The sequence below is a fragment of the Tiliqua scincoides genome, chromosome 4, assembly GCF_035046505.1.
Source record: "Tiliqua scincoides isolate rTilSci1 chromosome 4, rTilSci1.hap2, whole genome shotgun sequence".
Classification (NCBI taxonomy): domain Eukaryota; kingdom Metazoa; phylum Chordata; class Lepidosauria; order Squamata; family Scincidae; genus Tiliqua; species Tiliqua scincoides.
The window spans coordinates 189,754,151-189,772,989 of record NC_089824.1 but is presented as its reverse complement, the minus strand read 5'-3'; the positions used below and the strand labels follow the sequence as shown (position 1 = coordinate 189,772,989).

At 42.6% G+C, this 18,839-nt stretch overlaps 1 protein-coding gene across 1 annotated transcript in view; it reads right to left on the bottom strand.

The window, feature by feature from the left end:
• Positions 1–9,303: 9,303 nt before the first annotated feature.
• LOC136649086 (rho GTPase-activating protein 39-like) overlaps positions 9,304–18,839 on the bottom strand; it is an 87,313-nt gene continuing 77,777 nt past the window's right edge. The window contains exons 6-10 of the mRNA XM_066625500.1: positions 15,974–16,047; positions 15,064–15,263; positions 14,026–14,117; positions 13,424–13,593; positions 9,304–13,068 (exon numbers count right to left, since the gene is read on the bottom strand). Coding sequence (XP_066481597.1) covers positions 12,874–13,068; positions 13,424–13,593; positions 14,026–14,117; positions 15,064–15,263; positions 15,974–16,047 — 731 coding nt within the window. The 3' untranslated portion in view covers positions 9,304–12,873. The remainder of the gene's footprint in view (positions 13,069–13,423; positions 13,594–14,025; positions 14,118–15,063; positions 15,264–15,973; positions 16,048–18,839) is intronic.

Sequence of the window (18,839 nt, the reverse complement as noted above, 5' to 3'; positions counted from 1 at the left end):
TTTACCTAGACTTCAGTGGGTGCAAGTCCCTTGTGCTGGCCTGGGAATGTTGCAAACATGCCATAAAGCATGTTCTTACCCCCTTATGAGCAGGCTGGGCCAGTACAAAGATGTGCATTGGCTTCCCTATGCTGGATCCAGGCCAGGAGAGCGTGAATTTGTACCAGCCAAGGCAGGCAAACTCAAGGGATGGGAGAGAGTGGTGGGAGGGTGTTCTGGGTTTTGGGGTGGGGGTGAACTGGGAAGTGGGCCAGGCCTGGGAGGGGGGTGGGATCAGTTGCAACAGCACAGATCGAATCCAAACTCCCTCTCCCAGCCCGATTGGCCTTACACAGGCCACTTGGATTTGCATCAGCTAATTCATTGGCACAGATCTGAGTAGCTCCATAGGTATGACTGGCCACCCCCTTACTCTGTGTCATGGGCCAGGTCAGACCAGTCAGCCTCCCTGTGCAAGCAGTGCCATTAGGATTGGGCTATCTGTCTCTTAACCCCCTGCTCTCACAAAGTGTAGCAGAAGTCTCCTGTATGCCACTGTTTTCACATTTTCAGTATACAGAAACTAATTCATTGTAAGCAATCTTGAAAATATACCTTTGGATGTAATTAGATTCTGTTTGAGGCATTTGAGAATCTAGCTGGCCAGTGCAAACATAGTTTTGCATTACAAGTGTGGATTATGATCAGCATGTGGTAGTAGCAGACTTTTAGAAGGAAGTTCCATGGCTCCAATTTTTATCCATATCTAAAAATTCAGATAGGATATGCCCAAGGCATCAGTGGAACAAACTTATTGGATAACAGTTTACAATTAAATCTGCAGGGAAGGATGGAGGTAAGATTGTCACCAGGTACGTTTTGGACTAAAATGTTTGGTTAAGAACATAAGAACATAAGAACAGCCCCACTGGATCAGGCCATAGGCCCATCTAGTCCAGCTTCCTGTATCTCACAGCGGCCCACCAAATGCCCCAGGGAGCACACCAGATAACAAGAGACCTCATCCTAGTGCCCTCCCTTGCATCTGGCATTCTGACATAACCCATTTCTAAAATCAGGAGGTTCCGCATACACATCATGGCTTGTACCCCATAATGGATTTTTCCTCCAGAAACTTGTCCAATCCCCTTTTAAAGGCGTCCAGGCTAGACGCCATTATCACATCCTGTGGCAAGGAGTTCCACAGACCAACTACACGCCAAGTAAAGAAATATTTTCTTTTGTCTGTTCTAACTCTCCCAACACTCAATTTTAGTGGATGTCCCCTGGTTCTGGTGTTATGTGAGAGTGTAAAGAGCGTCTCCCTATCCACCCTGTCCATCCCCTGCATAATTTTGTATGTCTCAATCATGTCCCCCCTCAGGCGTCTCTTTTCTAGGCTGAAGAGGCCCAAATGCTGTAGCCTTTCCTCATAAGGAAGGTGCCCCAGCCCCGTAATCATCTTAGTCGCTCTCTTTTGCACCTTTTCCATTTCCACTATGTCTTTTTTGAGATGCGGTGACCAGAACTGGACACAATACTCCAGGTGTGGCCTTACCATAGATTTGTACAACGGCATTATAATATTAGCCATTTTGTTTTCAATACCCTTCCTAATTATCCCAAGCATAGAATTGGCCTTCTTCACTGCCGCCGCACATTGGGTCGACAATTTCATCGACCTGTCCACCACCACCCCAAGATCTCTCTCCCGATCTGTCACAGACAGCTCAGAACCCATCAGCCTATATCTAAAGTTTTGATTTTTTGCCCCAATGTGCATGACTTTACACTTACTGACATTGAAGCGCATCTGCCATTTTGCTGCCCATTCTGCCAGTCTGGAGAGATCCTTCTGGAGCTCCTCACAATCACTTCTGGTCTTCACCACTCAGAAAAGTTTGGTGTCGTCCGCAAACTTTGCAACCTCACTGCTCACCCCTGTCTCCAGGTCATTTATGAAGAGGTTGAAGAGCAGGACAGATCCTTGGGGCACACCGCTTTTCACCTCTCTCCATTGTGAAAATTGCCCATTGACACCCACTCTCTGCTTCCTGGCCTCCAACCAGTTCTCAATCCATGAGAGGACCTGTCCTCTAAGACAGGTTCTCTAATTAAGGTTCCAAGAGCATTTGAACGTATCTTTTCAGATTATCTGATCCAGCATCAAAGTTCCAGTATATTGTGCAATTAACCTGACAGGAAGTTGTAAAACAACTTGTGAAGTCAAAGATACAATTTGGCTTGTTAACTAGAGAGTGATAAATGTATCTGTGCTTGATTCCCTTTTAGTCGCTTGAAATTTTGTTTGTTTTTATATCCTAGCTTTCATTGGATTTTTTCCCCCATTTACAAAAGGGGCATGGTCTAGAATAGTCTCCAGGGGATCTGGGATAAAGCAGCTCCCCTTATGGATTCCTTTCCATATTGCTTCATCTTTTATCTTTTAAGAAAAAAAGGAAGCACTTTACAGTCTTTAAGGCGAGCAAGTCTATTCATAATTCTCCATATATCTAGGGATATCCTGTTTTTTTGACCCTTCAGTGCAAGTTCTCTCTCAGGTACTGTCCTTGAAGAAGTCTTTTCCTCTACATCCCTCTCTTTCAGCTGATTCTCTATTTTATATCCACTTCTATCCTTAGGCAGCACAGGATCTGACCCAGTCTGTGCATGGTAGACCCTCTGTTGGCTGCTCTCTTTTCCACAACCAACCTGGGATCATTGTTTCTGCAATTTTTCTTAAATGTCTTTTGATTACATCTCAGTATCCTTCCGTTCTCCATGTTCACATGATATGTGAATTCCCTTGTTATATTATAGTGCCCATTTGCCACATTTGGTCCCAATGTTGCGTATAAGCAACAGGGACCAAATGTTTAGAGCTGTGGACCAGGCAAAAATGGGTTAAAGGTTTAAAACAAGGTTTAAAATAATACTTTATTTAATATCAGCTTATGCAAAAGACTTCTATTCAGTCCTCTAGGTCTGCTGTAACTACTCTGTGATTAGGATGTGACACAGAATACAAAAGACCCTCCCTTTACAATGGGTTCACTTTACAATGGACTCTCCATAATAAAACAAGGTTCACTATACAATATTTTATTCACTTTACAATGAACTCATTGCTGCCAACAGGACCTCATGGGTGATGATGGATAAGCCAATCCGTGATGTGAATGCAAGTGTTTTGCAGATCTCAGCAACAGCAGTAACATCATGGTTGTGTGTCTTGAGAGAAGGCTACAGCCTTTTAACTTGTGGTTTATAATTACAATATTGTGTAAACTGATATCCATGGCCCCTAAAGAGTGCTGGAGGCACTCTTTAAAATCACTTTTAAATCAACTTTTTAGAGAAATAGCTTGATTCTGTGGCAGAAGCTTCAACTTCCGAGGTCTTGGAAAGAATTATCAATTGGAATTGTTAATGAATTAGGTTCACATTATTACAATATTTTCATAATACAATGATATCTCTGGAATGGATTACCACTGCAAAATAGGGGGTCAACTGTAGTCTCCAGGGAATCTGGTATAAACCAACTCCTTCTATAGATTCTTTTCCATATTGCTACAGGTGGGTTCTCTGTTGCTGATAATTGCAGTATGCTTCACACAGAGTCCATACTAACATAAAAACAAATCCTTTATGAGGTTGTCCATAGTCTCAAAGATGAATAGGTCAACAAACGCAATGCCTCTGTGTATCTGAGACAGCAAACAGGTTCAGTAATCTGATTGATGATGCCATCTCCAAAAAATATTACTAGACTCCTCCAGGCCAACTTCCATTTTGCTGGGCAGAGAAGCAAGCTAGTGTCAAACCTTCCCCAAGAGTATTTATGATTCTTTTAGAGATGGGGAGGCTATTGCTTTATTTAAAATCTGACTTCTTATCTGTAGTTAGTCTGATTTCTAATTTTCTTGTTTCTCCCATATTTTTATTACAAAGAAGAAATCAGGGTCTTCATCTTCCAGCTACCTTCATCTACCAGCTTTGAAGGACATCTTTATATCTCGCTGTCTGCAGAAGTCATACAGTACTGTTAGAGATTCTTTGCATCCAGCTCATAATTTTTTTGAATTGTTGCCTTCAGGTAGACGATTCAGAACTATTGGAGCACACACCACACAATTCTTGAACAGTTTGTATCCTACAGCTATAATTACATTAAATACGGAACTTAAAATTACCACCAAAGAGGTGACTTACTGCCCAATCCTATACATGTCTACTCAGAAGTAAATCTCATTAGAATCAATGGGGCTTACTCCCAGGAAAATGTGGAGAGGATTGATAGCTGTTAGCATGCTCTTGGGCAATTTGGTTTTGTTTAATATTGTTTTTTTATTGTATGATGCATGTTGTATTGAATGTGTGGGTAAGTGAGTGTGTGGGGTGTGACTGATGTGAGTGATTGTTGTATATGGTTTCTTTTTGTCCGTATTTCGATGGTGCATTGAATTTTGTTGTGCATTAAGTACAATGACAAGAATCTAATCAGGGTATGATGAGTCCTCTTCATTTCCAGTTTTTGATATTCAGGCTTCAGGAAAGCCAATCAAACTCCTCTTTACTCCACACTTCTCCGAAAGCATCCACAAGATCACTAGATATTGTCTGAGTTGGGGGGGGGGGATACTTTGTTGTGAAACAAAACCGACACAACCTCTTTAGACACTGCTCTCTGATCTGCATTTAAAGTTTCTTACACTAACCATAGGGTGGCAGTGTTTCCTTGAACACAACCTTTGTTCCAACCCAAACATCAACACTGTTATTAACTGAAGAGGTGGAGGAGCTTGGAGGTCAGATGGGATTTTGAATGAAAGCCTGTATTGCTTGCTTTGAGTTGTGTCCGTGTCTAGACTCTCCAGAAGGAGCAAGGCTTGCCCTTTGCCTGGTACCTGACATGGTTGTGGTTATTCATACTTCAATTAATAAATAGGCAGAGGCACTCTTGCCTTGCCTTTCCTAATTTTCTCCCGGAATTTATAAGAGACCCTGCAGAAACACCATTCAGAACATTTGTGTGAAGAAAAGCAGCTGACAGGGAATTCCAGGAGAAAATTACTGGCAGAAGAAGGGTTAAGCTTCCTTTCTTTCAGCCTGTTCTTTAGTACCATGTGCTCCCTCCAAAGGATGTTCTGCATTGTAGAAGGGCATGTAACAACTTCTTTACTAATGGATGCAGTGAATGTTTTATTTACTCTTTGTTTGCTACAGGGATTATTTTCTGTGAGAGCAGTTGAAAAACAGGCGCGCATCAAAGCAAGCCCCATATTTTGAGAACCAGCTGGTCAATGTTGCTTTCTGTTGCTGTCCAACATGCCCTCATAGCCGTGACCCCACCCCTGTGATTTCTGCCATTATGTATTTATTCTTATTTTATCAATGCACTTCTTACATTTTTTATACTGCCTTTTCTCCAAGGGGCTCATGTTGGTGTTTATGATTCTTTCACTCCTTTTGTCTTCACAACAACCCTGTCAGGTAGATTAGTCTGAGAGATTGTGACTGGCCCAAGATCACTAAGGAGGCTTCATGGCTGAGTGGGGATTTGAACCTGGAATGTCCAACTCCACAACTGTCTTGGCTCAGTTTCATCCTAGCTCTCCTTGATGGATGCTGTCTGTTCTCAGTAAGGGTGGACTCACTGGGGTGCCCTACAGAACTGAATTCTCCTTTGGTTGCTAATTTAAGGAGAACAAGGGCAACTATAATGTCTGCATAGGAATATGGTTCTTTGAAGCAGGATTTTTGTTTTTTAAGTTGCTGGTACTGTCCAGGGTCAGCCCATTCATGAAGCAGATGATGTGGCTGATGAATGGTGAGTGGAGTGGCAGACTCTGGGTCCACCCCAGAGCCTGGGCATTCCAGGTCTGCCACCACTTTTCTCCAGCCTGCTTTGCATGGAGTTGCACCGATCTGCTTCTGTACTCACTCACCTCTCTTGCATGGTCTATTTAAATAAAATGGGGAGTACAGCACACTCTAGAAGCTCCCAGAATGATTTGCACTTCCAGTTTTGTAGAAAAGGATTGTGCAGGAAGGAACAAGGTCGTGGCTGTGTTCTTCTGCTTGGGGTACACATGGTAGTGGTCTCAGGGGGTCAGAGCTTGCACCAAGGTGGGAATTTGCTAAATGAGCAGAAAATAAAGATTAGCAATTCCCTTTTGTTCCTTTTTAATTTTTTTTTTTAAATTTTTATTATTGGTTTTTCTTCTCATTCAACTCAAAATGGCATTTTCCAGTCCAGACACTGATGACAGAACCAGTGCTGTGTAGCATTAGACAATCCTTTGAATTAATAGACAATCCTTTGAATTAAAGTTTTTTCTGGGAGAGACACATGCCTATAACATAATAGTTTTGTATCCCTCTTGACTGTAAGAAGGGGAAAGATGGAGCCTCTGGACTAAACGATGTGTTCCTTCTCCTGAAATCTGTCCCAAATACTGTGCCTTCAGTTTTCTGCACATTGACAAAGCCATTTGAGAAGTAGACCTTGACATGTAGTTTGTGAAGCAACATTACAGTGTTTGGAGCTCTTCAGTCTAGAAAAAGGTGTCTGAGGGAGAACATAATTGAGAAAGTACAACATTATGCAGGTGATGGATAGAGTGGATAGAGAGATGTCCTTTTCCCTCTCACACAACACCAGAACCAGGTGACATCCACTCAAATTGAGTGTTGGGTGAGTTAAGACAGACAAACTTAAAAATATCTTTACCCAGCATGTAATTAGTCTGTGGAACTCCTTGGCACAGGATGTGGTGATGGCATCTGGCCTAGATGCCTTTAAAAGGAGACTGGACAAATTTCTGGAGGAAAAGTCAATCACAGGTTACTAACCATGATGTGTATGTGCAACTTCCTGATTTTAGAAGCAGGCTACCTCAGAATGCCAAATGTAAGGGAGGGCACCAGGATGCAGATCTCTTCTTGTCTTGTGTGCTCCCTGAGGCATATGGTGGGTCACTGTGAGATATAGGAAGCTGGACTAGATGGACCTATGGCCTGATCCAGGGGGGCTCTTATGTTCTTATTACACCCAAGTACTTAATTTTCTTGATATGAGAAGTTAAATGGATGAATGTACTAGCTTTGCAAACAAAAGGCTTAGATCCCCCCTTGTTAAAAAAAGTTAGACACATAAAATGTTATTATAAACACTTATAACAAATGCTTTAAAATTTTTTGGTAATTTAATATGAAAATATCAGGAAATTGGTCTCTATACTTTGTTGACAATGCTCCAAAATATCTTTGCCCTACTATTCTTCTGAAAGACTGAGTGCCAGAGGAAGTCATTTGGCCAGTAGGATTGTTGGAATGGGTGTGTGTGTGAGCACCAAGCTACAGGCTGGGTGAGACTACTGAGAAGCCATCAGTCTCTGAAGTATGTCCGTGAGAGATTGTAATGATTCACCTTGGCCATCAAAACCTCCAAAATCATTTGAACTTCTGATCCAGCCTAACAAATATAGAATCACAGAGCCAACCTGATCTGTAGCCTTCCAAAAGCACATCTTAACAAGGCTGTTTTTAATTTGCCATTTAAATTCACAAAATGATCTCAAAATGATCTCAAGTCCCATAACCCCAGCATGTTTCCCATAACCCCCCCCCCCCAGTGCCATGGATACCCCCAGTTAAGAATTCCTGCTTTAAGGCTTTAAAGGTGATAACCAGCACCTTAATTTGGGCCTGAAAGCAAATAGGGAGCCAATGCTGAGCATATCATATTGGTGTAATATGGTTAAAAAGACCAAGCTCTCATCAGCAGCCTTGACACTCTTCAAGGGCAGCCCCACATTGTGAATGTTACACTAATCTACTCTTGAAGTGATCAAGGTATATTTAATTGTAGCAAGGTCAGCTGCTAGTCACAGTTGACACACCAGACAAAACTTGGTTATCACTTTTCTGTTCAGGAGCAAAGCTGGGTCTAGAAGCACACCGAATTCCTTCAAGTAAGGTAGAACCCCATCCAGAACAGGCTCACCATTTCTATCCATATCAGCTTTCAGTCCTTCTATCTGATCTTGTTTCTCAAACTGTGGGTTGCAAACCAATTTCAGCTGGGTCCTCATTCTGGAAAGTTAGTTAGGATTGTGCCCTTACTTACATAATTTTATTTGATTTTGGGTGCAATCCAGAGGTGCCCTTGGGCTGGTGCAAGTCGGCCTGCAGAGGCTGACTTCAACCTCCATGCCAATGGAGGCAGCAAGCCTTGTGTCGGCCCAGCTGGGCCGACACAAGGCTCTGGGGTGGGTGGGGAGGAGGCAGGAAGGAGGGGAGCAGGAGGCAGGGCTGGGATCCAGCAGTTATGCTGGATCCCAACCCCGTTCCTGGGAAGTTCGGAGCGGCTTGAAGCTGCTCCGCTCTCCTTGGACTTGTGCCACTTCAGGAGACCCATAGGAGACCCACAGGTACCAGCATGCCTTACCTGGAGGTAAGGGGGAAAGTATTCCCTGACCTCTGGCTAAGCCACTTTGGGCCCCTATCCCACGCTGGATACAGCACAAGCCTCTTGGCTTACCTCTTCCAGCGCAGGGTAGGATTGCGCCCTTAGTCACATATATAGGGTGTTAAAACGTTTCTGGCCTGATGATGCCACTTCCAGCCATTACATCACTTCCAGGCTAATAACATCATTTCCGGTGGGTCCCAACAGATATTCATTCTAAAAAGTGGGTCCCAGTGCTAAGTTTGAGGACCACTGTTCTATCAGTTCTTCTGTCTAATCTGAATTAAGTTTGTTAGTTCACATCCAATCCACTTATTTCAGACATTGATTCATAATTTCCACAGCCTCCCTGGTCCCAGAGCATGACACAATACTTGCAATTACATGCCTCGGCACTAGGATTAGGAGGCAATGTGGAAGACAGATAGCTCCTGAACCAATGAGACTGGAAAATACAAAGACTAGCATTCATACAAACCTATATATGAACAGATCACTTCATATATCATGTTGCTTTGACTGTGCCTGTCAAGTAGAAAGGTGAGTACTGTACTCTGTTAGGTACTCAGTTAAGCAGACCACGATTAAGCAGACCACTGCAAAAATGGTAAAGAAGACTGAATTGAAATTGGATCTCATGGTGTAGTATTCAGATGGCTGATTTGCCACAAGCATGCTTGCATCTAGGCTGTCAGCCTAGATTATTCAGGAAAAATGAGGCCTTCTACATGCCCAAAGGTAGTGTAAATCAACAGTGAGTCATGGCTGAGGCCAGAAAGCACAAGGCACAGCTAGTCTAAAACTACACATAAAGACACAAATTTTCAAAAAGACTCAGAAGACAATAATTGACCACAAGATGCTTAATTCTTTAATAATAATAAGGAACAGGAAGTTTTGCTGATTCACATTTACAAACATGTTGGCAAAAACAAAATAATATCCAGTGTAAATTTCAGCCTATTTTACAGCCCTTGGGAGGGGAAGAAGCATGAATATAAAACAGTCTGTGTTATACCTAAGTGCTGGGGGAATTTTAATCATTACCCACCATGGAGTTGGCTGCAGTGTTTGAACCTGGGAATGGTGTCCACCCAGAGGACATCTTGAAAAAAGACTCCAGTCTTCATAAAGACTTTATTATATATACACTGGGTCCCCGAGTTATGGACGTCTGAGTTACGGACAGCTGCTTTGTTGCTTTCGCACAGGAACAGTCTGTCCACTGCAAGAGCCAGTTGTTTCAGTCTCTGTATGTTCTGACTTCCAGACAGATCTCCAAGACAGAACCAGTGTCTATGTTGGGGACTTAGTATATATTTTTAGGGGAGGAAGGGCATAGGAAACCATGAATATTGCTTAGCAAAAAAATATTTGTGCAACCTTAAGGTAAGCTAAGTAAGGTAACCTAAGTAAGGTAGGTAACCTTACTGCTTAGACACAGAACAAATCTTCATAAGTCCATGACCTGTTGCTTGGATGTGAGCTCCATGTGAAACAGAGAACATTTATTTTACTCGAACTCTGTAACAGCAGCCCACTCAAGGTACTCCTAGAAAGTCTGAGAAATCAAAAATATAAGATCTCTGATCCAATGTTTTAATACTCAAGGCTATACATGTTTACTCAGAAGTAAGTCCCACTATGTTCAGTTCAATAGGCTTGCTTCCAAATAAATATATATAGGATTGCAGTCCTAATCATCTGGCACAACGAGCAAGGTCCATTTCAGGTTTTATATAAAGAGCACTGGCCAAATTCTGGCAGAGGAGCCTGTTTGAATAGCACCCAGCTCCTCAAACTGATCCATGACACAAAATGCAGGAGTTCACAAGAGAGAGAACAGAGCATTCTATACACATCACAATGAATGCCTGAATTAAAGGCTCAGCTCCAGCTCAAACTATGTTATTGGTAACTGCGTGGGCACCACCCACCCACCTCTCCCTGGTAACATTAAGTTGAAAAAAACCATGTGGCATGATATTGCATTAGCATTTCCCCCACTTCCCATAAGTGGCAGCTAATGAAGTGGAATGGGGGTGGAGAAATACTAATACAAATGAATTATGTCACACTTTTTCTCTCCAAATCACATGTAAGTGGAGAGATGTGCATCTCCATTTAATGTGTAGTTTGGGTTTCAAAGGATGGCCTTGCTTGGGAACTGTAAAATAGTATTTCAAAATGAACAGGACCAGATGCCTTGATCATTTAATTAAAAGTAAGTTAAAAGTTAGTTGGGAAAAGGCACACTATAAGTAAAGAGTGACAGAGACTTTGGCACTGTCATATAGACCAACTTAAAAGATCTGACTTTACAGTAGAACTGGCTCAAACAAGGAAAACAGTAGCAAATTTTGATTCCATATAATGAGATGCAATAGTCTCCTTGTGTCACAGTATTTCATTCCTCTACCCATTACAATCACATCAATCACCATCTTAGAAGTATTCATTCCTCTCTAAGACTTATAACATTCTTACCGGCACAGGAAGTGCCCAAAGCACTAACTGTAAGAATGAAAACGCTTCATTCCAGCCAGTTTTTTCCCTGCACATTCCATCAGCTCAAGCCTGCTGTTCAGTTCAGAGGTTTGCTGAAGAAGCTGCACCCACTTCCAAAATGACACAGAAGAACATAGAATACTTCAGTTTTTTTTATGTCTAGTAATGTGAAATAGAAAGGATAAACAGTTTCCTCTCATTTAATCAGCATGACTGGAGTTAATGGTGGAAAATGATCAGGGAACTGAAGCCTTATTGGGAAACCTCAGCTTTTTAGGGAAAGGAGAAATGGAGACCAGAGTTATGCAATGCTATCCGTGAAAGAATACATGTTGCACAGCATCCTTTTCCCCATCTAGAGACGATCACCTTTGTCTTTCAGACCACAAGTACTGTCTGAGGGCCAAATTAAATGCCATGCAGAAGATCCATGATCTAACCTCCTGACATCTTTTGGGATTAAAAGGCGCAGCAGTGTGTGTGATTTTGCCTTGGATTGTGGTGCTGGTGGAGGTGCTATTAGCTTCGGGGGGGGGGGGACGGGACAAGACATAGAATAAAGGTACTTATTTTTCCCTATCTCCATGGCTATCAGCTTCAGAAGTCAAAGAAACAACACAGGGGGTGCCCTGGACCCAGACCAAATCGCCTTCCACCACGTATTTTAGCCAAAGAATAAGATGTCAGGAAATGTGTTCATGGATCTGCTGTGTTGCTTCTAGTTTGGTCATGAGTAAGCCTGAGAGGTAACTATAACATAAAAGACAATATTGAGGTCAGTGAGAGCCTTCAGACTACTCATGTTTGCTTCTAACACAGCTTCACAGCAACCTGATATCTGATTTCAGCCTGTATTAGAATGAGGAGTAAAGCAGCAGGAGACAAGATGACTGCTGTTTACCATAAAGGGAACATTCCACTCTGGGGAAACCCTAACTACTAGCTATTTACCTATTGTCACTTAGCTATTACACAGTGGGGCACAAGGATCTCTGCAGTTTGAGCGATCTAGCTCAAACACAATGTTGCACACTGGGGCTAAAAGCATATTGAGATTTACAACAGAACAGTACCATGTGACAGGAGAACGAAAGGACAAGCAGTTTCACTTCCAAAATGCTTTACTTTCTGCAAACTCGCATCTCATGGATGTTTTTACTATAGGACAATGTTGCTGTTGATCCAGGCCTCCAAGGGAGCTTCTCACATGATCTTATTAATCTGAACTGAGTAGTAAAAGTTCAATCTAGGCTGCAAGTCACAGTTCAGCTAGTGCTACAAAGCTGAGCCTTTGGTGAGACAGGTGTCCTTTAAGGTAGAAATAGCAGGTGGAAGCTGTTGGAGGAGGATACAGTCAGCAATGTGAATAGGAGAACTGGCTGGGCAGGTTTGCTGTATGGCAGGATAAGTGTGATAGCCTGAAACAGCAATCCTTTTCATTCTGGGAGGGAAGTATGACTGGTGAAGGGCCTAATCTTCAGGTGGTGGAAGCAAAAAATGCCAGTATCTATGTGTATATCATTCTAAACAATTATCCCATTTTTAATGCATAGTGTATTCCCAGTATAATCCATATCAGTCAACATTTGTGCACTGCTTAAGCAGAGACAGTCTACCTCTGACATACCAACTTCCCAGGTTGGTTTGTTGGTATGTTCCAGGCTCTTGGGAGTACCCTCAGAACATGGTCTGTGATTGGGCTCCCTGATTCTCAAAACTCTTTCTGGTATGATAATTAACTTCCACCATAATGGGACTTCCTTGGAGTAATCAACACTGGTTAAGAAACAGCTGTTAAGGCAACAGGCACAATTCTAGGAGTCTGGAAAGGGAAAGATCCAATGTTCAGAGAAAGTAATATTAGCAAGAGTTCCTTGCTCCCTTCACACTGTCTTCTTTGAAGTGACATTTCAAACCACTCCTTTGATAAAGCTGGTGTCCAAGTGCACAATTAGCATGCGCAAGAAGGACATCTCTTTACGGGTATTTTCAAAGATAACTCTGGGATCATCAGATTGGCATCGCAGACAGTTTGGGGCCATCACCATAGCCAAGTTGTTCACATCCATCTTGGTTTTGCCCACATTGGCTGGCTGAGCGAAAATCTGTGAAATAAAGACAAAGTACAAACCAAATAACGTTACAGAATATAAGACAATCAAATTTTGTCTCTACCGTCTTTGAGAGACTGAACTATTCCACTGCAGCTGGCAGGCTGTGAATTTTAAGAAATAACATCAAACAGGATACAATGGAATTGTTATGGTCTGTCCCCAGACCTATAATGAAAACTAGTTCTGACAGATGTGAGAAGAAATACAGATTGAAAGTTCAGGATTTTTGAAATGTGAATTGGCACCATATGGAGTGGAATGGGAGGCTCTGCAGTGGAACTAACATGTCAGTTCTTTGTGCTGCTTCAGGCTGATTCCCACTCCCAGAAATTTTGTGTCCACATACCTGTAAGAAGTGGATGAGGTAACACAAGACCAATTTGTTGAGCTCTGGCAAGAGTTCTACCACTGACACAGCAGCATCAGGATTCTCATAGTTGCTAATACATTCTTTGTAGAATTGCTGTGGGATGACAGGCTCCTCCAGCTCCCGGTACCACAACTTCAGCAGAGAAGCTACAAAGACAGGCAGAAAAAGAGTGAGGCACTTTCAACCACAAAGGTATACCAGATAGTCTCTCTGTATTGGAGAATCTATACACTGTTTCATAGAATAGAATCTTACTTATTGTTGTTAACTGTTCCAAAATGAATTTTTTAACACCTCCTCAATAACTAAAAAAATTGACACTGTTCTCTCTCAGAAGATAGTATAAGCTAGTTCTCTGAGTCCAGACCTTTGGAACTCACAGGGCAGCCTCTAATTTCAGAACCAGGTTCTAAATCATTAACTATAAGGAAAGAGACAGAAAATACAAGGGAGATCTATATACATTCAGCTGAAACTGAATCTTCAGCTGAATCTCAGCTGAAGCTGAGTCTTCCCTCTCCCCATCATTGCTACTCACAAGTCCAGTCTGAACACAGCTATGCAAATTCCTCTCATACCTGGTATATTGGGATCACTAAGGTTGTTTGGAATCTTCCACTGATCCACTTGCAGTTTCAGTGCATTGACTTCATCAATATCTCCAGGAATTCTGAAAGCAGATGTAGGAAAGCCTGCAATGAAGTCTGGTTGTATAAAGGAAGCAATTTGCACAGCCCCAGAACCAGGAACAAAGCTATAGACATTAGCTGGAGCACCTTAGAAGGAGATCAACCTTTGTTTGATCAGAATGAAATATTTAAGGAAAAATTAATTTTCAAATGGTTTCTGCTGAATCAAAAAGCTTAAAGGACAAGTGTCAAAATAAAACATTTCCCTAACATGAATTAAACATTGTCCTTTTTCTACAGTACTCATACTATTCCAAGATTTGATTCACACAACCACAATGCAGCAAGGGCGAGAGGGTGTGCTAAAATAGTAGATGTTCTCCAGCAATGTACCGGGCAGCACAAACAAGCTATGAAAAAGATCTTATAAAAGTTATAAAAGTTAGTTGATGATCTTATAGGTCCGTCTGATTGGATGTAACCATTTTCAGAAGTAATGTTTGCAGAAAGGGGGAACAGTGATAGTTACGTAGGTGTGCAACAGGATAAATGACCCTTTTTAAAGGCACTGTATCAAGATGAGAAAATGCTTGTTAAGCCAAGGTAACACTGCTGGGGATGGAAACTCACTGGAATGACACAATTGGCTCATTATCTTTTCATGACTGAAGTGGAGATAGTGGCTATTTCCCCACTTTCAAGACCTATGTCTGATCTCTGGGTTGCAGTACAGGTCCCAGCTGTTGAACCTTCAGTATCAATCTGTACTGGAGCAAGTTCATAAGCACTGTTTAGCAGCACTTGACAAGATGTATGAGTTCCCATAGGCTTCAAAAGTCTTCCTTTGTTGGCTCAAATGCTACTTCATTGAAACTATTTCTATAAATGAGGTTTGTAATCTCAAGTGTGTTCAACTTTAGGTTACAACTACAGTGCTGATAGAGCTGATAATGAATCATTTAAGGCGCTACAGTACGCCAAGCTCACCTGAATATTCCTTCTGTTTGTTCTCCCCCTAGTTCCAGGACTTGCTGAGACAGCTGTGTCTGTACCCAAGGTAGCTTGTTACCTGGATACATGTCCTGCTGCCGTAACATGATTTCCTCCAGAGAGCTGCCAAATAGCGAAGGTGTCACTATGGCATTCTTGGCATGTGTTATCTCCTCAATTGTAGGTTTCCGGAGGCCCTAAAAGCAAACCAAGAAACAGTAAACTTGGAACAAAGTATTAGGATGAGTAGATGTAGCATATGAGCCACCAAGCATATGAAATGCTTCCAGGTAGCCTCTCAGAGGGCAAAGTATTCTGTATCTGTTCTGAGGAGGGATAAGAGAGCGCTCTAAGGAAGAAAAGGGGAGGGACCAAGAGAAAAATATTTGAGAATGTTGTGAAGAAGAAGGAATACTCAACATCTACAGAAATGAAGCATTTGGGAAACCTATTTCTAGGTTTAATAATTTTTACATTGCATTTCTCTGACTAGCACTTCTAGTAATTAGCTAGAATCCCCATAAAAACAAATGTGACACACATCAGAATCGGGGGGGGGGGCATGTGTGTTGGCTGGCCACCTGAAAGAGCCTGCACTTCTGACTCAACCCTCTCAACTCAACCCTTGGTTCAACCTTCATGAAAACAGATATACTGATGGGTAGATATTTTAGGCAGATAGTATTTTGAGAACTGACATTCTCAGGAGAAGAAATTGAAGAAAGCAAATTACAGCTTAGCAAGCATAAGCTCTGAAGCAGATCTCAAGAGTTTTCTGTTGTACCCTAGACTTGTGCATTTGTGAGATTCTTATCACTATCAAAGTATTAGTAATGTCAGTAAAGAGCGCTAAGGTGAAAGAGATGGGAGGAGGATTCACTTTAACCTCACATGACAACTTCCTCACCTTTTTGCCTCCAGTGACTGCAACCTTCTGCAGCTTCCGGTAACAATATCTGGCATAAGTGCTGATAGGCAGACCTAGTAGATAAAAATGAATACACTGGGCAGTCAAAATGGCATGGGACAGCTTTAAGGAGGAGAAAATGGCCCCCAGATCTCACATTTCTGTATATCCTTCCTAATTAAGCTTATTCCCATCAGCAAATGATAAATGAATGCTATAGACTTTGCTATTGTTTTACTGTGCAATAAATGTGCACTGGATTTTGGCAAATCCAGACATCTTCCCCCAAGATAGCACTCATGTTTTGGAATTATTTTGCTTTCCCAGCATTCAAAATAGCTTTCTTTCAAGCTACTGCATCTAGTGCAGTTTTAAGTGCTATGAGAAATATATTGGTGATAAATGGCACATATTCTTTCAACTTTTTGTTAACTTTTACTTCTGAAGAAAAACTTACTTCTGAAGAAAAAAACCACATCAATCTTCTACATTATGTAAAGCCATTCAAAAAAGTTCACCCTAAGCTATATGTTTTTCCTTTCTAGTGTTGGAGCACAGACCTAACCTGGTTAACACAAGAACTGGTGAACAGATACTTTTCCATACTCCTCCACATATGGTGGGAAAATATTGCAGCCCTAGAATTGGCTTCAGGCTAGCTCTACAAAGGTCCTCAGAGTGAGCTGCTATATGCTATTGCTGTAGGCAATGGTGTTGAACAGGTCTCAATATGTCTACAAGGATATTCATATAAACCTTGTAAACCTAAGTGCTTAGGAATACCTTTAAAGGTAAAGGTTCCCCCTGGCATTAAGCCTAGTCGTGTCTGACTCTAGGGGTGGTGCTCATGTCTGTTTCTAAGCTGAAGAGCTGGCATTTGTCCATAGAGTTTCCATGGTCATGTGGCCAGCATGACTAGATATCTAAGTGTACAGAATGCAGTTACCTTCCCACCAAGGTGAAACCTATTTATTGACTTGCATTTTTACATGCTTTCGAACTGCTAGGTTGGCAAGAGCTGGGACAAGCAACAGAAATTCACTCTGTCATTCGGATTTGAACTACCAACCTTGCGGTCAACAGACTCATTGGCTCAGTGGTTTAACCTGCCACGCCACCGCATCCCTTATAAAGCTGTAATAAACCTTGTAAGTAAAGTGCAATTCCAACACCTAGCAAGAGAGGAATTTACTTATAAGCATAATTTCATATAGTACAAATACTATTGCTTCACAGTCCAGCATAAATAATGACAGCTGAAAATGGAAACCTTTTAATTTCTTGTGATACGCTGCTAACTGGGCAAAGAGGAACTTTCTCAAGTGGTGCTTCTCTTAGCAGAGGAAGAACAACTGCCCCTCTTCACCCCAGCACAGTGTCTTTTCTAGTGGCTGTTGCTTCTGCATCTCTTTTAGAATGTGAGCCCTTTAGGCACAGGGAGCTATTTAGTTCTTTTATTTTCTCTGTAAATCACTTTGTGAGCTGTCTCATTTTTCTTAATAATTATAAAATTATGGCCTCTGAGTAGAGCAACCTCCACTGCACATGTAACCTCCCTTACTGCTATTTACAATCGCTTATACTAGTTTTCCAGTGCTGCAGGACTGAATGAACACTACTGCTAAGCACTTAGGTTTATTTGTTTCCTGATAAGCCTGGGGGCCACGTGACTAAGGACGCAATCCTGACCTGGAGATAGGCAGGTGCAAGTCCCTTGCGCTGGCCCACTGTAGTCGTGAAAGTGCCGTAAAGCACTTTTGAGCTGACTTAAGTGGGGTTAGGCCGGCGCACTGACTTGCACCAGCCTCCCAGCAGCAGTGTGGGCCCCGGAGAAAGGGTGAGTGGCATCGGCTAAGCTCAGCTGGTGCAGGGGTCTGGGGAGGGTGGGCAGGAGGCAGGGGTGAGGCGTTTCAGGGCAGGAGGAGGGCGGATGTTGGGCATTCCGGGGATGGGTAGGCAGGGAGTGGAAGGTGGGGCCAGAATTCAGCAGTTATGCCAGATCCTAACCCCATTCCCGGGTGGCCCAGGGCAGTATGGGCTGCTTGGATTTGTGCCATCTCTTGAGGGCTCATCTCATTGGGGGTGCTGTGGCTTTACCCGGAGTATGGGGAAGTGATTCCCCTTGCCCCAGACCGAGCTGTTTTCAGCCCCAATCCTACCCTGGATACAGCACAGTTGGTGCTGAATCCAGTGCCAGCTGGACGCTGCCTGGAGCTAGATAAGAGCTCCAGGTGGTGGTTTAGGGCCTTAGGAGTAGAGGGGAGGCATTCTGGGGTGGGGGAGAAATCGGAACAGGAGGGGGCCTGCCAGATCCTGAAGGCCTAACACAGAGGCTTGCAAGTCTGTGCTGGCAAAATAGCAGGCGCAGACTTGAGAAGCCCCATTGTGGGGCTTGGGGCTTTACCTGGGGGAAGGAGACAAAAGTGCCCTTCCCCCAAGGAGACCTCCAGCGGCGCTGCTGGATGCAGCAGTAGCTGTTTTTGCACTACTGCACCTGGCGGAGCCGCCAGCTTTAGGACTGGGCTGCCCTTCAGTTAATTGTATCAGTTGTTTCTTACGTCACCTACTGAGGAGCCATGTTCCATCCACACCAAAAGATCACTGGAAAGGAGGTTTCAGTTCTTTTTCTTTTCCTGATTTATTTATATTGTTGAGAATTGTGCTGACACAGTGCTTTACGGATGGTATTGAAGAAGCATCAATAAAATTACAGCAGAGGTAGGCAGCTCTAGATTCAATGGAACTTCCTGCTGTGCTTCCTTGTGCTCCCAGGATCAGAGCCATTAGTAGCTTGCCTCTCACAGCAAGTTTTGAGTTATCATTAAGGAGAAGCATGTTACCAATTATTTAGTTCAAAAGTCTCCAA